General features: G+C 41.0%; 1 protein-coding gene across 3 annotated transcripts in view; it reads left to right on the forward strand.

Moving 5' to 3' along the window:
• The window catches only part of DDI2 (DNA damage inducible 1 homolog 2), a 59758-nt gene extending 37317 nt beyond the window's left edge, over window positions 1–22441 (forward strand). The window contains exons 7-9 of one of the 3 annotated variants that reach the window (XM_039474534.2): window positions 674–777; window positions 3131–3320; window positions 13338–22441. In XM_039474534.2, coding sequence (XP_039330468.2) covers window positions 674–777; window positions 3131–3320; window positions 13338–15208 — 2165 coding nt within the window. In that variant the 3' untranslated portion in view covers window positions 15209–22441. Of the gene's footprint in view, window positions 1–673; window positions 778–3130; window positions 3321–9796; window positions 9861–13337 lie in introns of those variants that run through there. The other 2 variants (XM_039474536.2, XM_039474535.2) reach the window with 2 other exon arrangements.
• The last annotated feature ends 275 nt before the right edge of the window (window positions 22442–22716 follow it).

Below are 22716 nucleotides of genomic sequence, written 5' to 3' on the forward strand. Positions count from 1 at the left end.
GATTCTCCTGCCTCAGCCTTCTAAGTAGCTGGGATTATTGGCACCCACCACCACACCCAGCTGATTTTTGTATTTTTAGTAGAGATGGGGTTTCACCATGTTGGTCAGGCTGGTCTCAGACTCCTGACCTCGTGATCCGACAGCCTCGGCCTCCCAAAGAGTGCTGGGATTACAGGCATGAGCCACTATGCGCATCCTTTTTTTTTTTTTTTTATTTTTTGAAATGGAGTTTTGCTCTCCCTGGGCAAAACTTTGAGGGAGTTTTGAGGCTCTAATGGAGTGACACAGTCTCAGCTCACTGCAACCTCCACTTCCCAGGTTCAAGCGGTTCTCCTGCCTCAGCCTCTTAAGTAACTGGGATTATAGGCATGCACGACCACACCTGGCTAATTTTTATGTTTTTAGTAGAGACAGGGTTTCACTGTGTTGGCCAGGCTGGTCTCAAACTCCTGACCTCAGGTGATCTGTCTACCTTGTCCTCCCAAAGTGCTGGGATTACAGGCATGAGCCACCATGCCTGGCCTTTGCTGGCTTTGAAATTGATCTTACCTGTTTGCATGCTTTGCCTTAATTGATTGCAGTAAACCAGACACAGAATGACAAGTACATTTTCAGCGCTTGCCTTGGGCTTTTGAAGTACCTAACAGTAACCTTTTCTCTTCATGTGCTTTAGCTCAGGTTCAGATTGAAGGAGATTTTTTGGCATGTTCCTTCTCTATACTTGAGGAACAGCCCATGGACATGCTTCTGGGACTGGACATGCTTAAACGGCATCAGGTAATTAAGAGCTTCACTTTTTTTTTTGCACCTGCTTTTTGTAATATGGTTATTGTTATATTACGTTGTTATTGCTTATGTATACTGGAAAACTAAGAAATACGACTTTTCAAATCTCGAAGTGTCCTTAAATTGTGTTGTTATACAAAGGTTGAAATGATGTATCAATATAGATAGAATTTGTTTTTGTGAAATCTCTCTGAATCTGTTGAATCTTGACAAATGTTTTGAGCTTGTAAGGGACAATTCGATCCCTCGTATAATTTTAAAATTCTGGTTAGATCCTGATTAGTAGTTTTTTTGATGATTGACTAAAAGTGTCAGTCCAGTAAGTTTTTAGTATTTTCCGATGCCGATCAAATAGTACTTGGGAAGAAGACATTCAAGGTTAAGGAAGGTATATGTATGTCGTTGGGAGTGAAAGTGTTTGTTTAGTACAGGGAGCATAATTAATATATTAATTTGTATTGATATTTATCTTTCTACTCTAAAGCGCAATAATTTAAGGTATACTGCCCTCGTTGAAGAAGCAGTCCACTCGCTAATTAGACAAGATTGGACATGTTCAGGGCAGTATGGCTATAGATCCCATTCAATACTTCACATTTTTCACAGTAGAATTTTGTGTCTAGTCAACCTGGCCAGGTACAATGATGCATGCCTGTAATCCAGCGTCTTGGGAGGCTGAGGAGGGTGGATTGCTTGAGGCCAGAGTGAGTTTGAGACCAGTCTGGGTGACTTAGTGAGATCCTGTCTCTACAAAAAATACAGAAATTAGCTAGGATGGTGGTACATTAGCTACTTGCAAGGCTGAGGCAGGAGGATCCCTTGAGACCAGGGTACAGTGAGTCAGGATTTGCCACTGCACTTCAGCCTGGGTAACAGAGCAAAACCCCATCTCAAAAAAGAAACTTGAGTTTAAAACAATTGAAAATATAGGTAATCAATATTTTTATGACACTATTTTTGAATATTTCTGTAAAAGTAGATGCATCATATTGATAATAAGACATAGCATTCTAAATAGAACAAATGAATGAATGTATGTATCAATAAAACCTTGTCACTGTCTTTCCTTATTTAGTCATGATATGGACCAGCAGTCTCCAATTTTATAGATATAAATCATATATGTTCACAACTGTCTGTTAAGTAGTTACGAAGTACACAAAAAAGGAAGTTAGCATTAGTATGGAGTAAAGAATACTGTGGAAATTGCCTTGCACATCCACCACTTGAGACGATTGGTGGAGTGTAATATAAGCTGTACGTGATATAATAAGCAAAAGACAGCACTGTATAAATACTATGATCTCAGCTTTATAAGAAAAGTTGTTTGTGTGTTCCTGAAAGGTGGAGCTTCTAATTATGCTTGGCACTTTTCCAAATTTTTGCAATAAGCATGTATTATATTTATAATCAGAAATGAGCAAATATTATTTTAAAGACAAATAAATGTAAACTGTATCCTATAAAGATATAGGATGTACCTTTAAAGGATATATATAACTTTATATAACTAAAAGCTATAACTTTTACATATTAAAAAAAATACAGCCTGGATGCAGTGGCTCATTCCTGTAATCCCCACACTTTGGGAGGCCAAGGCAGGAGGATCACTGAAGTCCAGGAATTCAAGACCAGCCTGGGCAACATGCGAGCCACGTCTCTACAAGAAATAAAAAATCAACCAGGTGTGGTGGTGTGCATGCCTGTAGTCCCAGCTACTCAGGTTGCTGAGGTGGAAGGATCACTTGAGCCTGGGAGGTTGAGGTTGCAGTGAGCTGTGATCATGCCACTGCACAGCCTGGGTGACAGAGTAAGACCTTGTCTCAAAAAATAAAATAAAAATCTAAACAGACAGTATCACCCAGGTTAAAGTTTAAATACTTTTAGATAAAGTAGTTTTTGTAAACTGTCTGTGTCCCTATCAGTGTTCTTTGTAAATGGAAGATTTTTTAGGTTTATTTTTTTGAGACAGAGTCTCACTTTGCCACCCAGGCTGCCAGGCCGGAGTGCAGTGGTGCGATTTTGGCTCACTGCAAGCTGTGCCTCCCCAATTCAAGCGAGTCCCCTGCCTCAGCCTCCCAAGTAGCTGAGATACAGGTGCCTGCCACCACAGCTGGCTAATTTTTGTATTTTCAGTAGAGATGGGGTTTTACCATGTTGGCCAGGCTGATCTGGAGTTCCTTACCTCAGGTGATTCACCCGCCTTGGCCTCCCAAAGTCCTGGGATTACAAGCATGAGCCACTTCGCCTGGGCATTTGTGAATGGAGTTTTAAATTAAGGATTGTAATTTTTCTGCATGGTATTTTATCTGCTATTATCATCCTTTGGTTTCTTTCTTCTAAGTGTTCCATTGACTTGAAGAAAAATGTACTCGTGATCGGCACCACAGGCTCCCAGACTACCTTTCTTCCTGAGGGAGAGCTACCAGAGTGCGCCCGGTTGGCATATGGGGCCGGACGAGAGGATGTGCGGCCAGAGGAGATTGCAGACCAAGAATTAGCAGAAGCCCTTCAAAAATCAGCAGAGGATGCAGGTATTTAGAATGACCGAACTCTTCAATACTTATTGATGGATGAGCCAGGGAAGTTCGGGCTTCAGAAGGGGCAGGAACCTTACCAATTTTTAATCAGTCTCGTGGTCCAGTAACAGATGTGTTCATTGTGTGTCTTCTTAACCTCCTCCTTTATTGTTTGTCTTCTTAACTTCCTCCTTTGATCTCTTCCTTTTTTGGGGGGGTGGTGGGGGAGACATAGTCTCACTCTGTCACCCAGGTTGGAGTGCAGTTTGCTGTGTGACATGATTGTAGTTCACTGCACCTTCGACTTCCTGGGCTCAAGCAATCCTCTCACCTCAGCTTCCTGAGTAGCTGGGACTACACCTGGCTAACTTTTTTATTTTTAGTAGAGATGGAGTCTTGCTGTGTTTCCCAGGCTGTTCTCCAATTCCTAGGCTGAAGCGATCCTCCTGCTTTGGCTTCCCAAAGTACTGATTATAGGTGTGAGCCACCATATCCAAACCCATCTCTTATTACAATAATGAAAAATTCTGTATTCTGACCAGACGTGGTGCCCCACACCTGTAATCTCAGTACTTGGGGAGGCTGGGTGAGTGGATCACCTGAGATAAGGAGTTTGAGACAAGCCTAACCAACATGGTGAAACCCCATCTCTACTAAAAATATAAAAATTAATAGGGTGTGGTGGCGCACCCCTATAATACCAGCTGCTTGGGAGGCTGAGGCAGGAGAATCACTTGAACCTGGGAGATGGAGGGTGCAGTGAGCCAAGATAGTGCCACTGCACTCCAGCCTAGGCAACAGAGTGAGAGTGTCTCATAAAAAAAGAAAAATTCGATAGTTTAGTATTTCAATAGATTAAGGACAGCTCAATCTGTTGCTGTATTTGAGCTAGATTGGGGAGTTATTTTGCATAGACAGATTTTAGAAGCTTCCTAAATCTTTTTAGGAATTTTTTTTTGGGGTATGTTTTTATTTTTGTGATTTTCCTCAAGAAAATTATGACAGTAAGCAGATACTAACTTTTGAGTCCAGCAGTATTTCCCTGATGATTTATTTCCTTTTCTTAGGCCTGTTTTATTTATATTATATTTTATGTTGTTACATTTCACGTTTCTATAGATAGGGTCTTGCTTTGTTGCCCCGGCTGGAGTGCAGTGGCACAGCCATGGCCCACTGCAGCTCAGTCTCACAGGCTCAAGTGGATCCTCTTGCCTCAATCTCCCAAAGCACTAGGATTACAGGCACGAGCCACCCATGCCTCTTAGGCCTGTTTATTTTGAAACATACCACTGCTGCTGTGTGTAAGCAGCCCCAACTTTTAAAATATTTACTGAAAGTGCTGCCACCGAAGACAGAAGAACCAACAAGAAGAAGTATAAATTTTTATTTACTTAATTTATTTTTGCTTTTTTTGTTGGTTTTGTTTTCTTGAGACGGAGTCTTGCCCTCTTGCCCAAGCTGGAGTGCAATGGCACAGTCTTGGCTCACTGCAACCTCTGCCTCTCCGGTTCAAGTGACTCTCCTGTCTCAGCCTCCCGAGTAGCTGGGACTGGGACCACAGGTGGCTGCCACCACACCTGGCTAATTTTTTTTTTCTTTCTTTTTTTTTTTTTGAGACAGTCTTGCCTTATTGCCCAAGTTGGAGTGCAGTGATGCTGTCTTGGATCACTGCAACCTCCACCTCCTGGGTTCAAGTGATTCTCCTGCCTCAGCCTCCCAAGTAGCTGGGATTACAGGCATATACTACCACACCTGGCTAATTTTTTGCGTTTTTTTTTCTTTTCTTTTCTTTCTTTCTTTTTTTTATTAAAAAAAAAAAAGATTTTTTAAAATTTTTACTTTTTTCTTTTTTTTGTTTGAGACAGAGTTTCGCTCATTACCCAGGCTGGAGTGCAATGGCGCAATCTCGGCTCACTGCAACCTCCGTCTCCTGGGTTCAAGCAATTCTCCTGCCTCAGCCTCCGAGTAGCTGAGACTACAGGCGTGCACCACCATGCCCAGCTGATTTTTTTTTTTTGTATTTTTAGTAGAGACGGGGTTTCACCATGTTGACCAGGATGGTCTCGATCTCTTGACCTCGTGATCCACCTGTCTCGGCCTCCCAAAGTGCTGGGATTATAGGCGTGAGCCACCGCGCCGGACCTACTTTTTTCATATAAAAAAATATTTTTTTTCTTTATAAAGATGGGGTTTCACCGTGTTGGCCAGGCTAGTCTTAAACTCCTGACCTCATGTGATCCACCTACCTCGGCCTCCCATAGTGCTGGGATTACAGGCATGAGCCACCATGCCCAGCTAATTTTTTGTGTCTTTAGTAGAGATAGGGTTTCACCATGTTGGCCAGGCTGGTCTTGAACACCCGACCTCGTGATTCACCTGCCTCAGCCTCCCAAAGTGCTGGGATTACCACCCCACCAAAGTGCTGGGTGAGCCACCCCACCTGGCCTAAATTTTTTCTTTTGAGACATTGTCTCATTCTGTCACCCAGGCTTATCTTCCCATCTCAGCCTCCTGAGTAGCTACATTACAGGTACCCACAACCATGTCCAGCTAATTTCTGTATTTTTTGCAGAGATGAGGTTTTGCCGTGTTTCCCAGGCTGGTCTTGAACTCCTGGGCTCAAGCAATCCACCCACCTCAGCCTCTCAAAATGATAGGATTATAGGAGTGAGCCACTGTGCCTGAGCAGCATAACTGAATATTATTGAAAATGGAGTGTTTTGGTCTGAGTAGTGTCATCAGGCCCTATTATCACTGTATATATTGAAATCATGCTACCTAATACTTTTTTCTACGTCTCAATTATTTAACTTGTTTAAATGTATTAATGATGGAGCCAAGTTTTCTGGGTAAAATGGGGTAACACAGTGTTGCTGAAATCCCCCATTTATTATAAAACAGTGACTGGGATGTATTTTCTAGAAATTGAATAGAATTTACTTTTGAGTTTGGGTTATTTTACAGTCTTGTGCTGGAATTATTCATTAGTATGACTAATATCACACATTATTTTTTCTAGTACAGTAAAATATTAGAGTTACAAGTTTCGGGAATAGCTTTATCCTAAAGACAAAGTTGTAAGAATTTTAAAAATAACCAGCCAGCTTTTGCCACTGTTTTACTGGAGAACATTCAGATGCCTATCTTTGAGCTTTAGAATGGATGTGGGTGGCAGATGGAGTTTTCTAGGTTGGCTTTGTTCAGAAATGGCTCCATCACCTTTTTGCTCAGTTTTACATATAAAGTACAGTTTGAGTTAGGGTGTAGTGGCTCATGCCTGTAATCTCAGCACTTTGTTAGGCCAAGGCAGGAGGATCACTTGAGCCCAGGAGTTTGAAACCAGCCTGGGTAACATAGTGGGACTCTGTACAAGAATAAAAAAAAAAATTAGCCCGGCATGATGGTGCACCCGTAGTTTCAGCTGCTTGAGAGGCTGAGGTGTGAGATTCGTCTGAGCCCAGGAGGTCAGGGCTGCAGTGAGCCGTGCTTGCTCCACTGCACTCCAGCCTGGATTACAGAGCAAGACCCTGTGTCCAAAAAAAAAAAAGGATTGAATCCATCACTTTTTGGCTCAAGTTTTTATATTAAGTACAGTTTTGGCTGTGACTTAATATTTGTAGGAAGGGGAAAATTTTGAACAACCAGACAAGAGACTAACTTAATTATAATCTTACCAGCAAGGTAAGCATGAATGAGTTTGACATATGTACTTACAAGGTTTTGCATTTGGGGTGTAACTTACCATCTTAGGTGTGATACTGTGTGTTAATAATTAAGATTATTATCATTTTTTGAAATGTCTTTTTTTTTCTTTTAACCTCCACAGTCTTGGTGCTATTATTTAAGAAACATTAGCTGATGACAGCAGTGCTTTCTAACCTACTAATAACAGCCTTTTTTGGTTAATTACCTTATTTTAACAGAAGTTTGGCAGATTAAAATAGATACACATGTTTTCAGGCCTAGTGAAGGGGATGTACCAACTTTAAAGAATTAAAAAGAAATGGCTTTTTACCTAAATAACCTTTCGTTGCTTAGATGTATGGCTTATGCTAATTTCTTTTTTTTTTTTTTTTTTGAGACGGAGTCTTGCTGTCACCCAGGCTGGAGTACAGTGGTGTGATCTCAGCCCACTGCAACCTCTGCCTCCCAGTTTCAAGTGATTCTCCTGCCTCAGCCTCCCGAGTAGCTGGGATTACAGGCATCCACCACCACACCTGGCTAATTTTTTTGTATTTTTAGTAGAGACAGGGTTTCACCATGTTGGCCAGGCTGGTCTCAAACTCCCAACCTTGTGATCCACCCGCCTCAGCCTTCCAAAGTGCTGGGATTACAGGCGTGAGCCACTGGACCCAGCCAATTTTTGTAATGTTTAAGTGATGAAATAATTCTACATTATCAGGCTCCTTTTTATTAAGAATATCGACTTCCTAATATAATCCAAATAAATGGACATAGTAGGTGAAAGTATTTTGTTAACAGTTTCTTTCTGGCCAAGCATGGTGGCTCATGCCTGTAGTCCCAATACTTTGGGAGGCTGAAGTGGGCAGATCACCTGAACCTACAGGTTTGAGACTCACCTGGGCAGCATGGCAAAACACTGTCTCTACAAAAGAAAAAAAAAAAAAAAAAAAAAAAAAAGGAACACAAAAGATTAGCCAGGCATGGTGGCATGAACCTGTGGTCCAGCTACTCAGGAGGATGAGGTGGAAGGATCACCTGATTTTGGGGAGGTCAAGGCTACAGTGAGTCGTGATTGCACCACTGCACTCCAGCCTAGGCAACAGTCAGACTCTGTCTCAATAAAACAAACAAACAAAAAGCTTATTTTTAAAATACTTTATATTATAATATCTCTCTCTCTTTTTTTTTTTTTTTTTTTTTTTTGAGACAGAGTCTTGCTCTGTCACCAGGCTTGAGTGCAGTGGCTGGATTTCAGCTCACTGCAACCTCTGCCTCCCGGGTTCAAGTGATTCCCCTGCCACAGCCTCCCAGGTAGCTGGGACTACAGGTACGCACCACCACACCCAGCTAATTTTTGCGTTTTTAGTAGAGATAGGGTTTCACCATGTTGGCCAGGATGGTCTCATCTCCTGACCTTGTGATCCGCCCACCTCGGCCTCTGAAAGTTCAGGGATTATAGGCATGAGCAACCACGCCTGGCCTAATATCTTTATCTTTTACATTAACTGAAAAAAATTTACAGTAGGAACTCTAGCTGATACATTGCCTATTAAAAAACTTTTTTTTTTTTTCATATTTATTTATTTATTTACTTATCTTTTGAGACGGAGTCTTGCTCTCTTGCCAGGCTGGAGTGCAGTAGCACGATCTCTGCTCACTGCAGCCTCCACCTCCCAGGTTCAAGCAATTCTCCTGCCCGAGCCTCCCGAGTAGCTGGGACTACAGGCATCTGCCAACATGCCTGGCTAATTTTTGTATTTTTTTTTTTTTTTTTTTTGAGACAGATTTTCGCTCTTGTTACCCAGGCTGGAGTGCAATGGCGCGATCTCCGCTCACCGCAACCTCCGCCTCCTGGGTTCAGGCAATTCTCCTGCCTCAGCCTCCTGAGTAGCTGGGATTACAGGCACACGCCACCATGCCCAGCTGATTTTTTGTATTTTTAGTAGAGACGGGGTTTCACCATGTTGACCAGGATGGTCTCGATCTCTTGACCTCGTGATCCACCCGCCTCGGCCTCCCAAAGTGCTGGGATTACAGGCTTGAGCCACCGCGCCCGGGCTTTTTGTATTTTTAATAGAGATGGGGTTTTACCATGTTGGCAGGATGCTCTGGATCTCTTGACCTTGTGCTACACTGGCCTTGGCCTCCCAAAGTGTTGGAATTACAGGCGTGAGCCACCAGTCCCAGCCCTAATTTCTTTTTAATAGCAGGGATGGAGTCTCACTATGTTGCCCCAGCTGGTTTCAAACTCCTGGCCTCAAGTGATCCTCCCTCCTGGACCTCCCAGAGTGTTGGGATTGCAGGCCACAGTCACTGTGCCCAGCCTGATGTATTTAAAAACTGATTAAAAGATAAAGAAGATAAATTAAAACTAGGATAGAATTTAAGATGGTTTGTTTTTCTCTAAAATTGAATCTCAACTGAGAAAGAAATTTGTAAAGGGACTGTTAGATATGTTTGCTCACCTTTACTACATATGAAGATTTTTTTATCATGTAATTCCATCTGATGGATCTTCACCTGTCTCACGTTTGCCCATGAATTCTCTATGTGTATATATGTAAAATTAATTTCTTTCCAAGATCTGTTAAAAATGTGTTGAAATTAACACATTGCTGTGTGTATTGTTAGAGAACTAAAGCAACAAACAAATATTTTGGATGTCTAAACTACAGAAACATACCTCAACTTTGAATCTACCAGTTCCTGATTTTAAAGATGGCAAAAAAACAGAGACTATAACCCTGCATGCTGTGTGGTTTGCATTGTTAACCCAAGTTTGCTTGTCTGTTTCCTAATTCACACAGAGCGTCAGAAGCCATGATGCATGTAGTGTGTTTGTACTGCAGCTGGAGTGGGCCCCCAGACCAGGTATTTATAGACACCATGTTAAGCCTTCCATCCAGTTGTCATCTGTGATCTGAAAGTCTGTATCTGCAGCAGTTTGGGAAGTTAGCATCTGCCATTCACCATTTCATCTTGTTCAATCTGGTTACAGGTAGCCTATATGCATTTGTATTTTGGCATGCATACATGCATATGTAGCAGAAATTCCTGTTTAAAAGTTTATTCATTATTAGAACCATCCAAGAAGGAAAAAATCCCAGTAAAAGCAGTGTCTTTTATACCTACCACATCTTGGCTACTACAAATACCACATCAAGAATGTTGGCATCACAACACTTTGTTGTTGGAGATAATTATGACTTTGTGGGTTTCATAAGTCCCTTTCCTCTGAAAAATTGAAAGCTGGTTTTTTTACATTACTGCACAAAACTACCTGGAGTTACAGAGGGTTAGAAAGTTTAATTCTTTTGAAGAAGAAATGGAAACTTAGGCCAGGGGACTTGTCAGGGGTGACTCTGTGAACAACAACAGGAGCTAAGGCTTTGCTTTTCCTTCTGTCCCTGGCCTGACAGATTTTCAGGAAGCACCCTGCTTTCATTTTCTCTGATATAAATATGGTAAACATCAGCCTGAGTATGTTGGTTGACTTACCAAGGGGAGGAAAGATGGTCTTTTAAACTGTCAACATAGGACTTTACAGCAAATTGGTTGGAATTAGATATATAGCATTTAATTTGTCTTCTTTCTTTTTCTTGTAAGGATAGGTTTAAAGCAGGCATAGTTTAATTATTCTTAATGTCTACTTTCCTCATCCTCTTCTCCTATCATTCTGTAAACTGACCCAGTCCTCCCCTACATTTAGGACTTAGGCCAGTGATACTGACCTTCTTAGCTACAGGAGGACTGTGTTACTACTTTCTTTGTGAGCACATAATCCATCAAGGCTGTGTTCACCTTGACCTCACTTGTTTATAACTCACACAGGAATGCCAGAAAGCCTGTACCATACCTCTCTATGTTGCTTACGTGGATATTCCACTACAGTGCATTGTTTCTGTTAACATTAGTTCCACATTTAGCCTCTTCCAGAGTCAGCCTTAAGGACTGATAAAGAAAACTGATAAATGTTAGACATCTGGTAGTATGAAAATAAAATTTAAAAAACTAGTAACTGTTTCTAGACTGTAATGGATATAGCTTAAACTGAAATAAGTGCATTTTTCCTTCTTACCCCTATAGTATAAGTAAGGTAACATTGTTTTATAGGAAGTCAATAGCTTCCTGAAACAGTGCTTCGTCCTCCCATGCTGCTAACCAGTAGTTTACGAGAATGATTTAAAGCCATTTGACTCTGACTGCATTGCTTCCTTTTAAGATCAAGCCCCCTTTTTGGTTGTTAATGTTTAATACTGAGCATTTGAGTTGCATCTGCCCTAATAATAGATTGTATTTTGAAGTCTTTTTTTTTTTTTTTTTTTTGAGACCGAGTTTCACACTTGCTGCCCAGGCTGGAGTACAATGGCATGATCTTGGCTCACCACAACCTCCGCCTCCCAGGTTCAAATGATTCTCCTGTCTCAGCCTCCCAAGTAGCTGGGATTATAGGCATGCATCACCTCGCCTGGCTAATTTTGTGTTTTTAGTAGATACAGGGTTTCTCCCTGTTGGTCAGGCTGGTTTCGAACTCCTGGCCTCAGGTGATCCTCCTGTCTCAGCCTCCCAAAGTGCTGGGATTACAGGCATGAGCTACCATGCCCAGCCTAAAGTCATTTTTTTATATTGGCCTTTTGATTTTTATTTATTATTATTATTATTTTATTTTGATGAAGTCTCACTCTGTCACCCAGGCTGGAGTACAGTGGTACAGTCTCAGCTCACTGCAACCTCTCCCTCGTGGGTTCAAGTGATTCTCCCACCTCAGCCTCCCAAGTATCTGGGATTACAGGCACCCGCCACCACACCCAGCTAATTTCTGTATTTTTAGTAAAGATGGGGTTTCACCATGTTGGCCAGTCTGATCTCGAACTCCTGACCTCAAGTGATCACCTGCCTTAGCCTTCCAAAGTGCTGGGATTACAGGTGTGAGCTGCTGCGCCTGGCCCCTTTTGATTTTTAATTAAAGATCTTAAAATTATGTGCATAGAGGTCAATTTTTAACTGGTTCAGTGGCAGAAGAGTTGGAACTGATGTTTAGTGATCCCGTTACAATGCTTACACTGAGCTAGTGTTTTAGACTGCCATCTTGTTTGGGCGGTCATGAAGTAGCAATGAATCTAAATAGTCATTGCCTATTGAAAAACTATTCATGTACCACTCCCTCCACATTCCCCTTTCCTTAAAGTATTAAGTATTCTTAACATAGCTGCACACTATTAATATAATAAAAATAACTTAATAAGCATTTTAAGTTTAAAGTTGTATTATTTGGTAGGATGATGATTATGATCTGCTGATCATTAGTTTACTTTTGTTCTCTGAGTTAGATGCTCACTGAGTTTTACTATGATTTTGGGGAAGCTTGGCTAGAAACAAAATAGAAATTTGCTTCTCTGTCCCTAAGCATTATGTAATTTCTTATTTCTCTTTATAATTCCCTTCTGTCCAAGTATACCTGGTTTTAGACTTCTCATTTGTAACCTCAGTGTTTACATTTGAAACAAGAAAAGGGCATTAGCATGAGAATCATTCTGGTTTGAAGATTCTCACAATTTGTAATGTCCTTAAGAATCACCCAAGGAGCTTACTGAAAATGCACATTCTGGCTGGGAGCGGTGGCTCACCCTGTAATCCTAGCACTTTGGGAGGCCGAGGTGAGTGGATCACAAGGTCAGGAGTTCAAGACCAGCCCGACCAATATAGTGAAACTCTGTCTCTACTAAAAATACAATATTAGCTGCGCATGGTGGCACATGCCTGTATTTCCAGCTACTTGGGAGGCTGAGGCAGGAGAATCGCTTGAACCCAGGAGGCGGAGGTTGTGGTGAGCTGAGATCATACTATTGCACTCCAGCCTGGGCAACAGAGGGACACTCCATCTCAAAAATAAAAAATAGAAAAAAAAAAATGCAGATTCCTGGAATTATTCCCAACTATGGTGCCCTAGAGTCTGCATATTTTGCAAGCATCCCAGGTGGTTTTAAGACAAGTGTTTAAAAAAATACAGTTGCAGAAACTATTTTAGACTTGACTAGACCAGGGAATAAAGAAACATAAATGTCCTTCAGTGCTGAGTACTAACCCAGCCATTATGTGAAGCGTATTGATGGTACTTTATCATGTTGAATTTATAGTATGCATATTTTATTAAGAACATGTCTACCTCTTATTCTGATGCTATGATGTTAAATTGCCTATTACAATGAGAAAATAATTTTAAAATCATTTCTATTTGTATAAGAGTTTGAGGACCTTCATTTAGATTTGTACCCTCTGATAATTTAGTGCCATTAGTTACCTGCTAATTATAATTAATCTTTTTCCTTTCCCCTGTGTTCCATATAGAGAAAAGCGGTAAAGAATCTACCTCACTGGGAATGTCATCATTACCAACTTCAGATGGGTTTAACCATCCAGCCCATTCTTCAGGACAGAGTCCTGAGATTGCTAATCCTACGAGTCTTGCTCGCTCTGTCTCTGCTTCAGTCTGCCCTGTCAAGCCCAGTGACCCAGATAGCATTGAACCTAAAGCTGTGAAAGCTTTGGAGGCTTCAGCTAAATTCCAGATAAACTCTAAAAAGAAAGAACATCTTTCTTTACAAGATCTTTCTGATCATGCTTCTTCAGCAGACCATGCTCTGACAGACCAGAGTCCAGCTATGCCTTTGCAGAATTCATCCGAAGAAACAACTGTTGCAGGTAATCTGGAGAAATTTGCTGAAAGAAGCACCCAGGGCCTCAAATTTCATCTCCATACAAGACAGGAAGCTAGTTTATCTGTCACAACTACTAGGATGCATGAACCACAGATGTTTCTAGGTGAAAAGGATTGGCATCCAGAACATCAGAACCTGAGTCAAGTGAATGGCCTTCAGCAGCACGAAGAACCAGGGAATGAACAGTATGAGGTTGCACAACAAAACACTTTATATGACCGAGAGTATCTTTGTAACATAGGGGACCATGAGCTTCCTGAAGAAAGGCAACAGCATCAACACAAAATTGTTGATTTGAAAGCTATGATGAAAGGAAATGGGCTCCCACAGAATGTGGATCCTCCAAGTACGAAGAAAAGTATTCCACCTTCAGGATGCGGTGGCTGCTCAAATTCAGAAACACTTATGGAAATAGATGTAGCTGAACAGTCCCTAGTTACTGTGCTTAATTCAACAGGCAGGCAGAATGCCAGTGTCAAGAACATTGATGCGTTGGATCTCACTTTAGATAATCCCTTGATGGAAGTAGAAACATCGAAATGTAACCTTTCATCTGAAATTTTGAATGATTCCATTTCCACTCAGGATTTACAGTCCGCAGAAACTAATGTTGAAATATCTGGAACAAATGAAGAATATGGCCATTACTCCTCCTCTCCAAATCTCTGTGGCAGTTGTCAGCCCTCTGTGGAGTCAGCAGAAGAATCTTGTTCATCTGTAACGGCAGCCTTGAAAGAACTTCATGAACTTCTGGTTGTTAGCAGTAAACCAGCTTCAGAAAATACATCTGAAGAAATAATATGTCAATCAGAAACCATAGTTGAGGGCCAAACCAGTATTAAAGACCTTTCTGAAAGATGGACCCAAAATGAACAGCTTACCCAGAAGGAACAATGTCCACAAGTCTCCTTTCATCAGGCCATGTCTGTATCAGTGAAGACAGAAAAATTAACAAGTACTTCATCTGTCACTGGAATAGAAGCTGTAGAAAATGGTGATGGCCTGTCAACTGATAAGGAGGGTGTCCCCAAATCTAGGGAATCCATAAACGAGAACAATTCTATCACTATAACCTCAGCTAAAACTTCTAATCAATTACAGTGCACCTTAGGTGTAGAAATTTCACCCAAACTTTTATCAGGTGAGGAGGATGCACTCAATCAGACCTCTGAGCAAACCAAGTCTTTGTTGTCCAGTTTCATATTGGTTAAAGACTTAGGTCAGGCCATACAGAATTCAATAACAGACAGGCCTGAAACCAGGGAAAATGTCTGTCCTGAAGCTTCGAGGCCGTTTCCTGAATATGAACCACCTACCAGCCATCCGTCATCAGGTCCTTCCATTCTTCCACCATTCATTTTTCCTGCCGCAGATATTGACCGGATTCTCCGTGCCGGCTTTACTTTACAGGAAGCTCTTGGGGCTTTGCATCAAGTTGGTGGAAATGCAGACCTTGCACTTCTTGTTTTGCTAGCAAAAAACATTGTAGTTCCTACATGACTATGGGAAAGTGGGCTAGACCGTTCTCCATTCCCTTTAAAAAAAAATGAAAGCTCACTCTATATACACACACATACACACTCACCACGTATACAGTATATGTAGAAATCTGCAAGCAGAATGTTGAGCCAGATTTTTTTTTAAAGATTTTTTTCGGCCAAAGTAATTTATGATCTCGTCTGATGAATTTGTCTATCCTACTTGTTAAAATTTAGACCTTTTTTTAATGTATTGGCAGTATGTGCAAACAAAAGCTTTTTATTCTCATTAAGATGTATTCTGGAATAAAATGGATAGTTTTGTGTATAGCATACTGTTTTAGAATGAGAGTGAATGCTTTGAAAAGCAGAAGCCATGAGAAATCTCACTACCCATGCAGCTAAAAACAGATGAACTCTCCACACTGTGACTGTGTCTTTGCTGATGGCAAGGTATGGCTTGCTGGCTCAGTTGTCCATTTTGAAATTTTTGACCACATAGTTTGGTGTTTGGAATTCTACCCAGTGCTCTGTGTATTATGATTTATTAATTATAAGAGGAAATTGGGAAATAATTGAATATCATATCCTAGAGTGGCATGTTTTTATTTGTGTGCTTAGGACTTGACATTTTAATAGGGTGAGCAGGAGGGTTTAAATTTTGGGCTGCTTTGTGCATCACAGGCTGCTGCATGGATTGCCATGAATCCTTATTACATTGGATGGGATACTGTGGGGGAGTTAAAATTAGAGTGAAACATGGTGCTACCCAGATTTTTAAAAGAACAGAACAACCATAATTCCATTTGCAGATGTCAAGAACTGTGAGAGAAAAATCATGGCCTAAACACTGGAATTTGCTAGAGTTTGGGTTTGCTGGCATCTCACTGATAACACCTCAACCTTAATGACTAATGATGACTTAAGTTCAGGAACAGGTTGATTGCCAGCAGCTCATTTCCTTTCTAGACTCACCTTCTACTAGGGAGTTCTTCAAAAGCTCAATGTGAGCTGTGATCTGAGTGACATACTGAAGTGTGATAACCTTGTCACTGGTTAATCTTGGTGCTTGGAATGGTCAGTCTATTTGAACAGTGTCCTTTGTGGCAGTGGAAATAGTAATTACAGTTTCTGACTTAAGTGGCCTTGGGAGAGTTTTCCATCCTTTTCTTTCCTCAGGAGTTTCTTTTTCAAGCAAAATTCATCATATTTGTGTTTACCATGTCAAGTTAGAGTGGGGCATAATATATAGATGTATTTATTGTGGCCTTTTTTTATATAAGGACTAGCCCTTGGAAATCATTGTCCTGTGGGCCCCACTGTGCAATAATCCTACTGGATAGGTTTTAGATAATTCTTTCCTGGAAAATAAACTGTTCTCTTGAGTACCTGGCAGGAATCCGAAATCTTTGTTTTACTGAAAATAATTTTGAGATTCATAATTTCTAATTCTAGATTATAGTTTGTAACATGTTTGAAACAGAAGCTTCGAAAAGTGATTTCTCAACTTAGTGTTAAGTGATTTTGTCTGAAGTCTGACTCTTTGTAAGCTTATTTGTTTCATCAAATTTTAAGTCATTGAGCACAATCAAAATGGAAGCTCACATCTCAGGAGTTTGTGAAATTTTAATTTAGGGGCACTTAAAGACATTTTTTTCTACCCCATCCAACTTCTTCCTTTCCTTTTGATATAATGTTTGTATGTATAAGACTTAGTTTTGGGATGGCAAGTCATGTAGATTCACCATGATCCTTTATGTGGTTAGGAAGTGGTTGACAGAAGGAGTTGTAGTTTACTGCTTTTCAGAGGGCGCTCAGAACAGCAGGTTAGCGAGGTTGTCTTTAAGATGTTCTAGACAGCTGCACATTGTAGACCCTTTCGCCTGCCCTACACCAAAGATGTACAATGCACTAGGAAACTGCTTATAGGATTTCTGTCAACTGACTTAAAGCTGTGATTGTAATTAAATAGTTGGTGCTATGATTGATGCAAAATCCAGTAGCAATGCAATGGGGCCCTGTATTTGCTTTATGGGTGGTGGTTTGAGAATGTATTCTAAGCTTGTAACTCTTTGGAACATGGGGTGGGAAGGGTGGGGGGGACTTACTGGTGACAAGAGACTCCTCCTAAGGGCCTTCCATGTAAGCAGAATGAACCTTGGCTCACCATTCAGTGTGAAGATCTGGGAAACAGTTCCAGGTGGAATATATAATAGTCTGGAAAAGATTTCATTAGGATAGCTTTTTGCGTATGTATATGTATATTTATTTTTAGGAATAGATCTGTAGTTGTACACGAATTCCTGTTAGGAATACTTTGAATGAGCTTAACCCACTTGCAAATATCCTTTATCCCTTTCATCATTTTTGAGATGTGATCTTGCAGTATTGCCCAGGCTGGACTCAAACTCTGGGGCTCAATCGATTCTTCCACCTCATCCTTCTGAATAGCTGGGACTACATAATGCCCAATTAATAATTGCTTTTGATTTTTAAAATCTTGCCCTTCATTTTTATAAAAATTAAGCTGTTTGGCCAACACAACCTCATCCCTACTAAAAATACAAAAAAATGGATCAGGCTTAGTGGCGCACACCTGTAGTCCCAGCTACTCGGGAGGCCGAGGCAGGAGAATTGGCTGAACGCTGGAGATGGAGGTTACAGTGAGCCAAGATAATGCCACTGCACTCCAGCCTGGGTGGCAGAGCGAGACTCCATCTCAAAAAAACAAACAAACAAACAAAAAACCTGTTGACACTATTAATATTTTGGATGATTTAAATGTAGCAGCTCTAGAATGCAAAGAGTATTAAGGAGCATTACAGTAGTGAACCTTCATTGTCAGTTTTTATTCAATTAAGAGCTCCAAAAATGCAGAAACTAGTAACTTCTAAGAATACAATCAAATCCTTGTGAATTCTGGTTGCCAACAGTAATAACCAGTAATGGGCACCTTCACCAGACAGCTCCTTTACCATAACCAGTAGCGGGCAGTTCTGTGGTCAGCACTTACCTCCAAGAGTGGTCTGTTGCACCAAAGAGAGATTTTCCTGTGTACTTTATGCCATTTCCCTGAAGTTGGTTCCTGAGCAGAAGGATGTGCTTGGAAACCAGAAAGCAGCTTTACATAGGTTATAGGTTTTGCTCATTGTTGCTGTTAAGAATTATTTCCACTCGTACCTGTTCAGGGCTCCAGACAGCCAATAGCCTTCATCCCACAGTTTGGGCTTCAACTATTAACACATAAAGATAACCAGTTGCGACTGGGTGCAGTGATTCAAATCTGTAATTCCCGAACTTTGGGAGGCCGAGGTGGACGGATCACCTGAGGTTGGGAGTTTGAGATCAGCCTGACCAACATGGAGAAACTCCATCTCTACTAAAAATAGAAAATTTGCCGGGCATGGTGGCGCATGTCTGTAATCCCAGCTACTGTGGGCTGAGGCAGGAGAACTGCTTGAACCTAGGAGGTAGAAGTTGCAGTGAGCCGAGATCAGGCCATTGCACTCCAGCCTGGGCAACAAAAGTGAAACTGTCTTAAAAAAAAAAAAAAGTTGCTTGGCAAAGGAAGCTGGAGAGATGGTGAGTGCATGTATTAACTCTTCTGCCTTGCAGCCCATATGTTCCAGAGCTCCCTGTCTCCATATGTGCTCATGGGAGATGCAACCCTGTGTTTTTTTCCCCAAAGCATGTCTCTAGCAAGAGGGTACATAGAAATGGAATACAAGGCTTTGTGTCACTGATTTTATGATAACCAGTTAATGCGGAATCTGCTGGTTGTCTTACTATAGTTTTCTATCTCCAGTGAAAGCCATAAAAATTTAGGTTAACTTTTAAGCTCTTGTCTATATATATGTGTGTAAGCTAGCATATACATATGGTGATTGACAAATATAGTTAATTTTATATAGATTTAAAAGCAAGCAATTTTTATATCTACAGACAAACTCTTACGGTGGCTTTTATCCTGCCACATATATATGTGTATATATATATATATATATAGCAAACAGCCTTGCAAATCATCGGCCAGAAGAGCTGCAGGGCATTGCAATGGCCTTTTCCTACCTGTTTGTCACCTGTGGTGAGGGTGAGCAGGGTGATTGAACTGCTGTGTGTTTCAAACCTGTTGTCACTGGCAGTGTGTCCCAAGAAAAGATGACCAGATAGATTATGCATTCTACTGTTCTCTAGCACAAATACTCACCAAAAAGCCAAATTTCTCCTTCGGATTTGGTGACTTAGTGTAGTCTGTGGCTGACCTAGAAAGACAGAATTATCAAGAGTTTCCCTTCCTAGAAGATGAATGTTACCTTTAGTGTTAGGAGGTACAGAAATTAGAAAGAGGTTTTTTTTTTTTTTTTCTTTCTAGAATTGCTAATTCGTCTTAACAGATTATATTCAAAAGCTGTCCTTGAGACCTGGAAATGTAAAGTCGTGGTTCAGGTTTTATACCCTAGTCATCCCTCAGTAGGTGTTACTAGGAGTTCATTGAATGAACTAAAGAACTTAGGAGTGAACCTTCGATGTGCTTGATTTTCTTTTGTGCCTTAGTTTCTCTGAATAGCAGAGGCACCACATTTTGGTGGGGAATAAGGAGTATTAGGGGGAAAGTTTGAAAATAGCCCTCCTGGAGTTGGGGGGCACACAGTGGTCCTCAGGCTCACCTTGACTGAGTTGATTCAGAATTATCCTGCATCAAATCATTAGACTTCCTTAGTGTAAGGATTATAATAAGGATTTTTGCATCACCAAAAACAGTTTTTAGATGTTTATGTTCTTTGTTGTACTATCAGTGTTGTGCTGGTTAAGGGAGAGAAAGGTTGAAGAAAATCTTACATATTTGAAAGGGAATTGGCACTCTTGAAGGCAATGCAAGTCTTGAACAAGAATTCCTTACTACTTTGATTCATTCATCAAATACTGAGTGCCTGTGTGCCTGGCACCGGTGAACTCTGGGGATTCAGGTGTAACTAAAGCAGATTGGAACCCTGCCATTTGTGAAGCTTTCAATCTAGAAGGGAGACATGAAGCAAATTTTAGCTTCAAAAATGCATTTATTTTAAAAGTCATAATAGAGTTACTTGGTTCCACTTCAGAGCAGACTGGGAAAATCAGGCATACAATGGAATCAGATGCTGTGGGCCTAAAACAGCTCTTTGAAAACCTTTTTTTAGGCCGAGCGTGGTGGCTTACACCTGTAATCCCAGCACTTTGGGAGGCCAAGGCGGGTGGATCATGAGATCAGGAGTTAAATACCAGCGTGGCCAATATGGTGAAACCCCATCTCTTCTAAAAACACAATTAGCCAGGTGTGATGGCACGCACCTGTATTCCCAGCTATTCAGGAGGCTGAGGCAGAAGCATCACTTGAACCTGGGAAGTGGAGGTTGCAGTCAGCCAAGATTACACCACTGCACTCCGGCATGGGTGACAGAGTGAGACTCTCAAAAATATATATTTTAAAAAGTGGAATCAGAGAAACCAAGAAAAAATGTAAGCTGTATAAATGCCTGAGGAGATCAGTTACTAAGATCATTTATAATGCTGGAGGAGAGTGGGGACGGGCAGGAAAGAAATGCAACAAATAAATGGAAGATGATCCGAAGCATGTACCAGTGCCAGTCAGTCCTTCCATCAGACTTCCTCACAAGCAGGGCAGAAACGGAGTGTGCTGCAGCAGCCGCCTCGCATCCCTTTGTGAGCACGGCTGCTCCGGAATACTGACCATCTGGGCAAGCGGGACATAGCCGAGGGTTCTGCAGGATGTGCTATTTTAAAGCAGCTGGGTGCAACTTGCGAAAATGGGAATCTAGAGCAGAAAATACAACCAGCGATGGCTGGGATTGGTGGACAGGAGTGACAGGAGCATTTGAGGCTCTACCAAGCCTGTCTACAGGACAGCTTCATCAAAGGGACATTTTTTAACCCATTATTTTAAATGCCACATATATGTTGTAATCCTAAAGCATGCAGGTAGGATTTCTAGATCATGGCTACTAGACACTTTTGAGGTTTATAGTTAGAAAATGTTCTCAAAAGTTTATCAGTTATGTATTGATTGGCCATCTAGACCCTCTGGAGGCTGTAGAACGTGAAAGGATACAGCTGACAAGTTTTAGGGCACCATCTTATGGAATGAAATCTGCTAAGAAAATGGTTCTTTTACCTAAAAACATTAAGCCAACTATGGAAGATTGGGGTCATGGGGGCATGAAATACAAAATTATAATTTATGCAGAACTAGGTTTCTTTAAATATGTTCTGTAAAAAGGTTTTCATTAGCTAATTTCGGGAGGGGGCATGCTGCAGTATTTTTTTTTCCTAGGAATCTGCATTTCTGATGGGAAGTTCTCTTGTTTACAAGCATTGGTTTTACACACAACCCTGAATGAATGTGTCTGTGGCCTAAAAATGGTAGACCTGTATTTCCCGCCAGAGGCAGGCAGATTCGATTGTTTCCTGATTCCTTCTGTCTGAGATTACCCGATGCTGACCAGACTTCTTTTTCCTTTCCTGAATCTTCACAGCTTTCTGAGTTTATGCCACCCGTTTAGGACCTTCCCTTTTGAATTACTAGATTTCCGTTCTATCCCCTGATCATCCTTTTTAAATAGTTCTAGTGTTAAACTCCGAGCAATTGAATATATTGATTGAATTTTATTTTTTTGCTTTGTACCTACAACAAAAATTGATTTGTTCATTGTTATTCCAAATCTCATCTTCATGGCAAGTTGGGCTAACGGACTTTGCACTCAAGAAAGGTTTGTTTACCAGTTTTGTAGCCGTATTTGGCAAGTCTTAGCAAATAGAAACCCCATCTTTTCTTTTCCCTCTTTATATGTTCTTGCAGTTGCTCTTGTATTGCAAGATTTTCTGACTTCTTTAAGCTTTGAGACTACTGCATCTTAACAGAAGAACTAGGCTGACTGGCAAAAAGTCTTGCTGGTGCCCTGTCACTCCCATGATGCTTTGGTTTTGAGAGTTGGGAAAACTCTGAGAACTTAAGGGAACCAAACTCAGGAATCCCAAAATTGGTGGCATTGTGCCATTCGTTTAGGGGCTGAACATAGGACCCGTCTGAAACTGAGTGAACTAGATGCATTTGGGTTTGAATTTTTGTCACATACTGAAATGTAAGTCAGCCCTAAATAATTGAAACACTTTATTTTATTTTTTTTAATAGGAACTTTCTGAAGAAAAAGTGGTGTGTAAAACATTTGATATTTAAGACAATAAAGTTTTTATCATAAGACTTCTGTTTGATCAATTTCTTTTAAATTGAGGTGGTTACTTTTGTCTTTGTCTCTATCTCCCTGCCCCTTTAAATAACTTATAACCAGACACTGTAACTTATGGTGTGTACCTGAACCCAGAAGAAGTGGGCAACTCAGAGCCGTTAACATCCAGATGACTACTGCAGGAGGACAGCTCTGTTGGTGTAAAAGGTGTGCTTTTTGAGTCAGGCATGATGGCTCACACCTGTAATCCCAGCACTTTGGAAGGCCAAGATGGGCGGATCACTTCAAG

This window comes from Saimiri boliviensis, chromosome 11, assembly GCF_048565385.1.
Source record: "Saimiri boliviensis isolate mSaiBol1 chromosome 11, mSaiBol1.pri, whole genome shotgun sequence".
NCBI lineage: Eukaryota > Metazoa > Chordata > Mammalia > Primates > Cebidae > Saimiri > Saimiri boliviensis.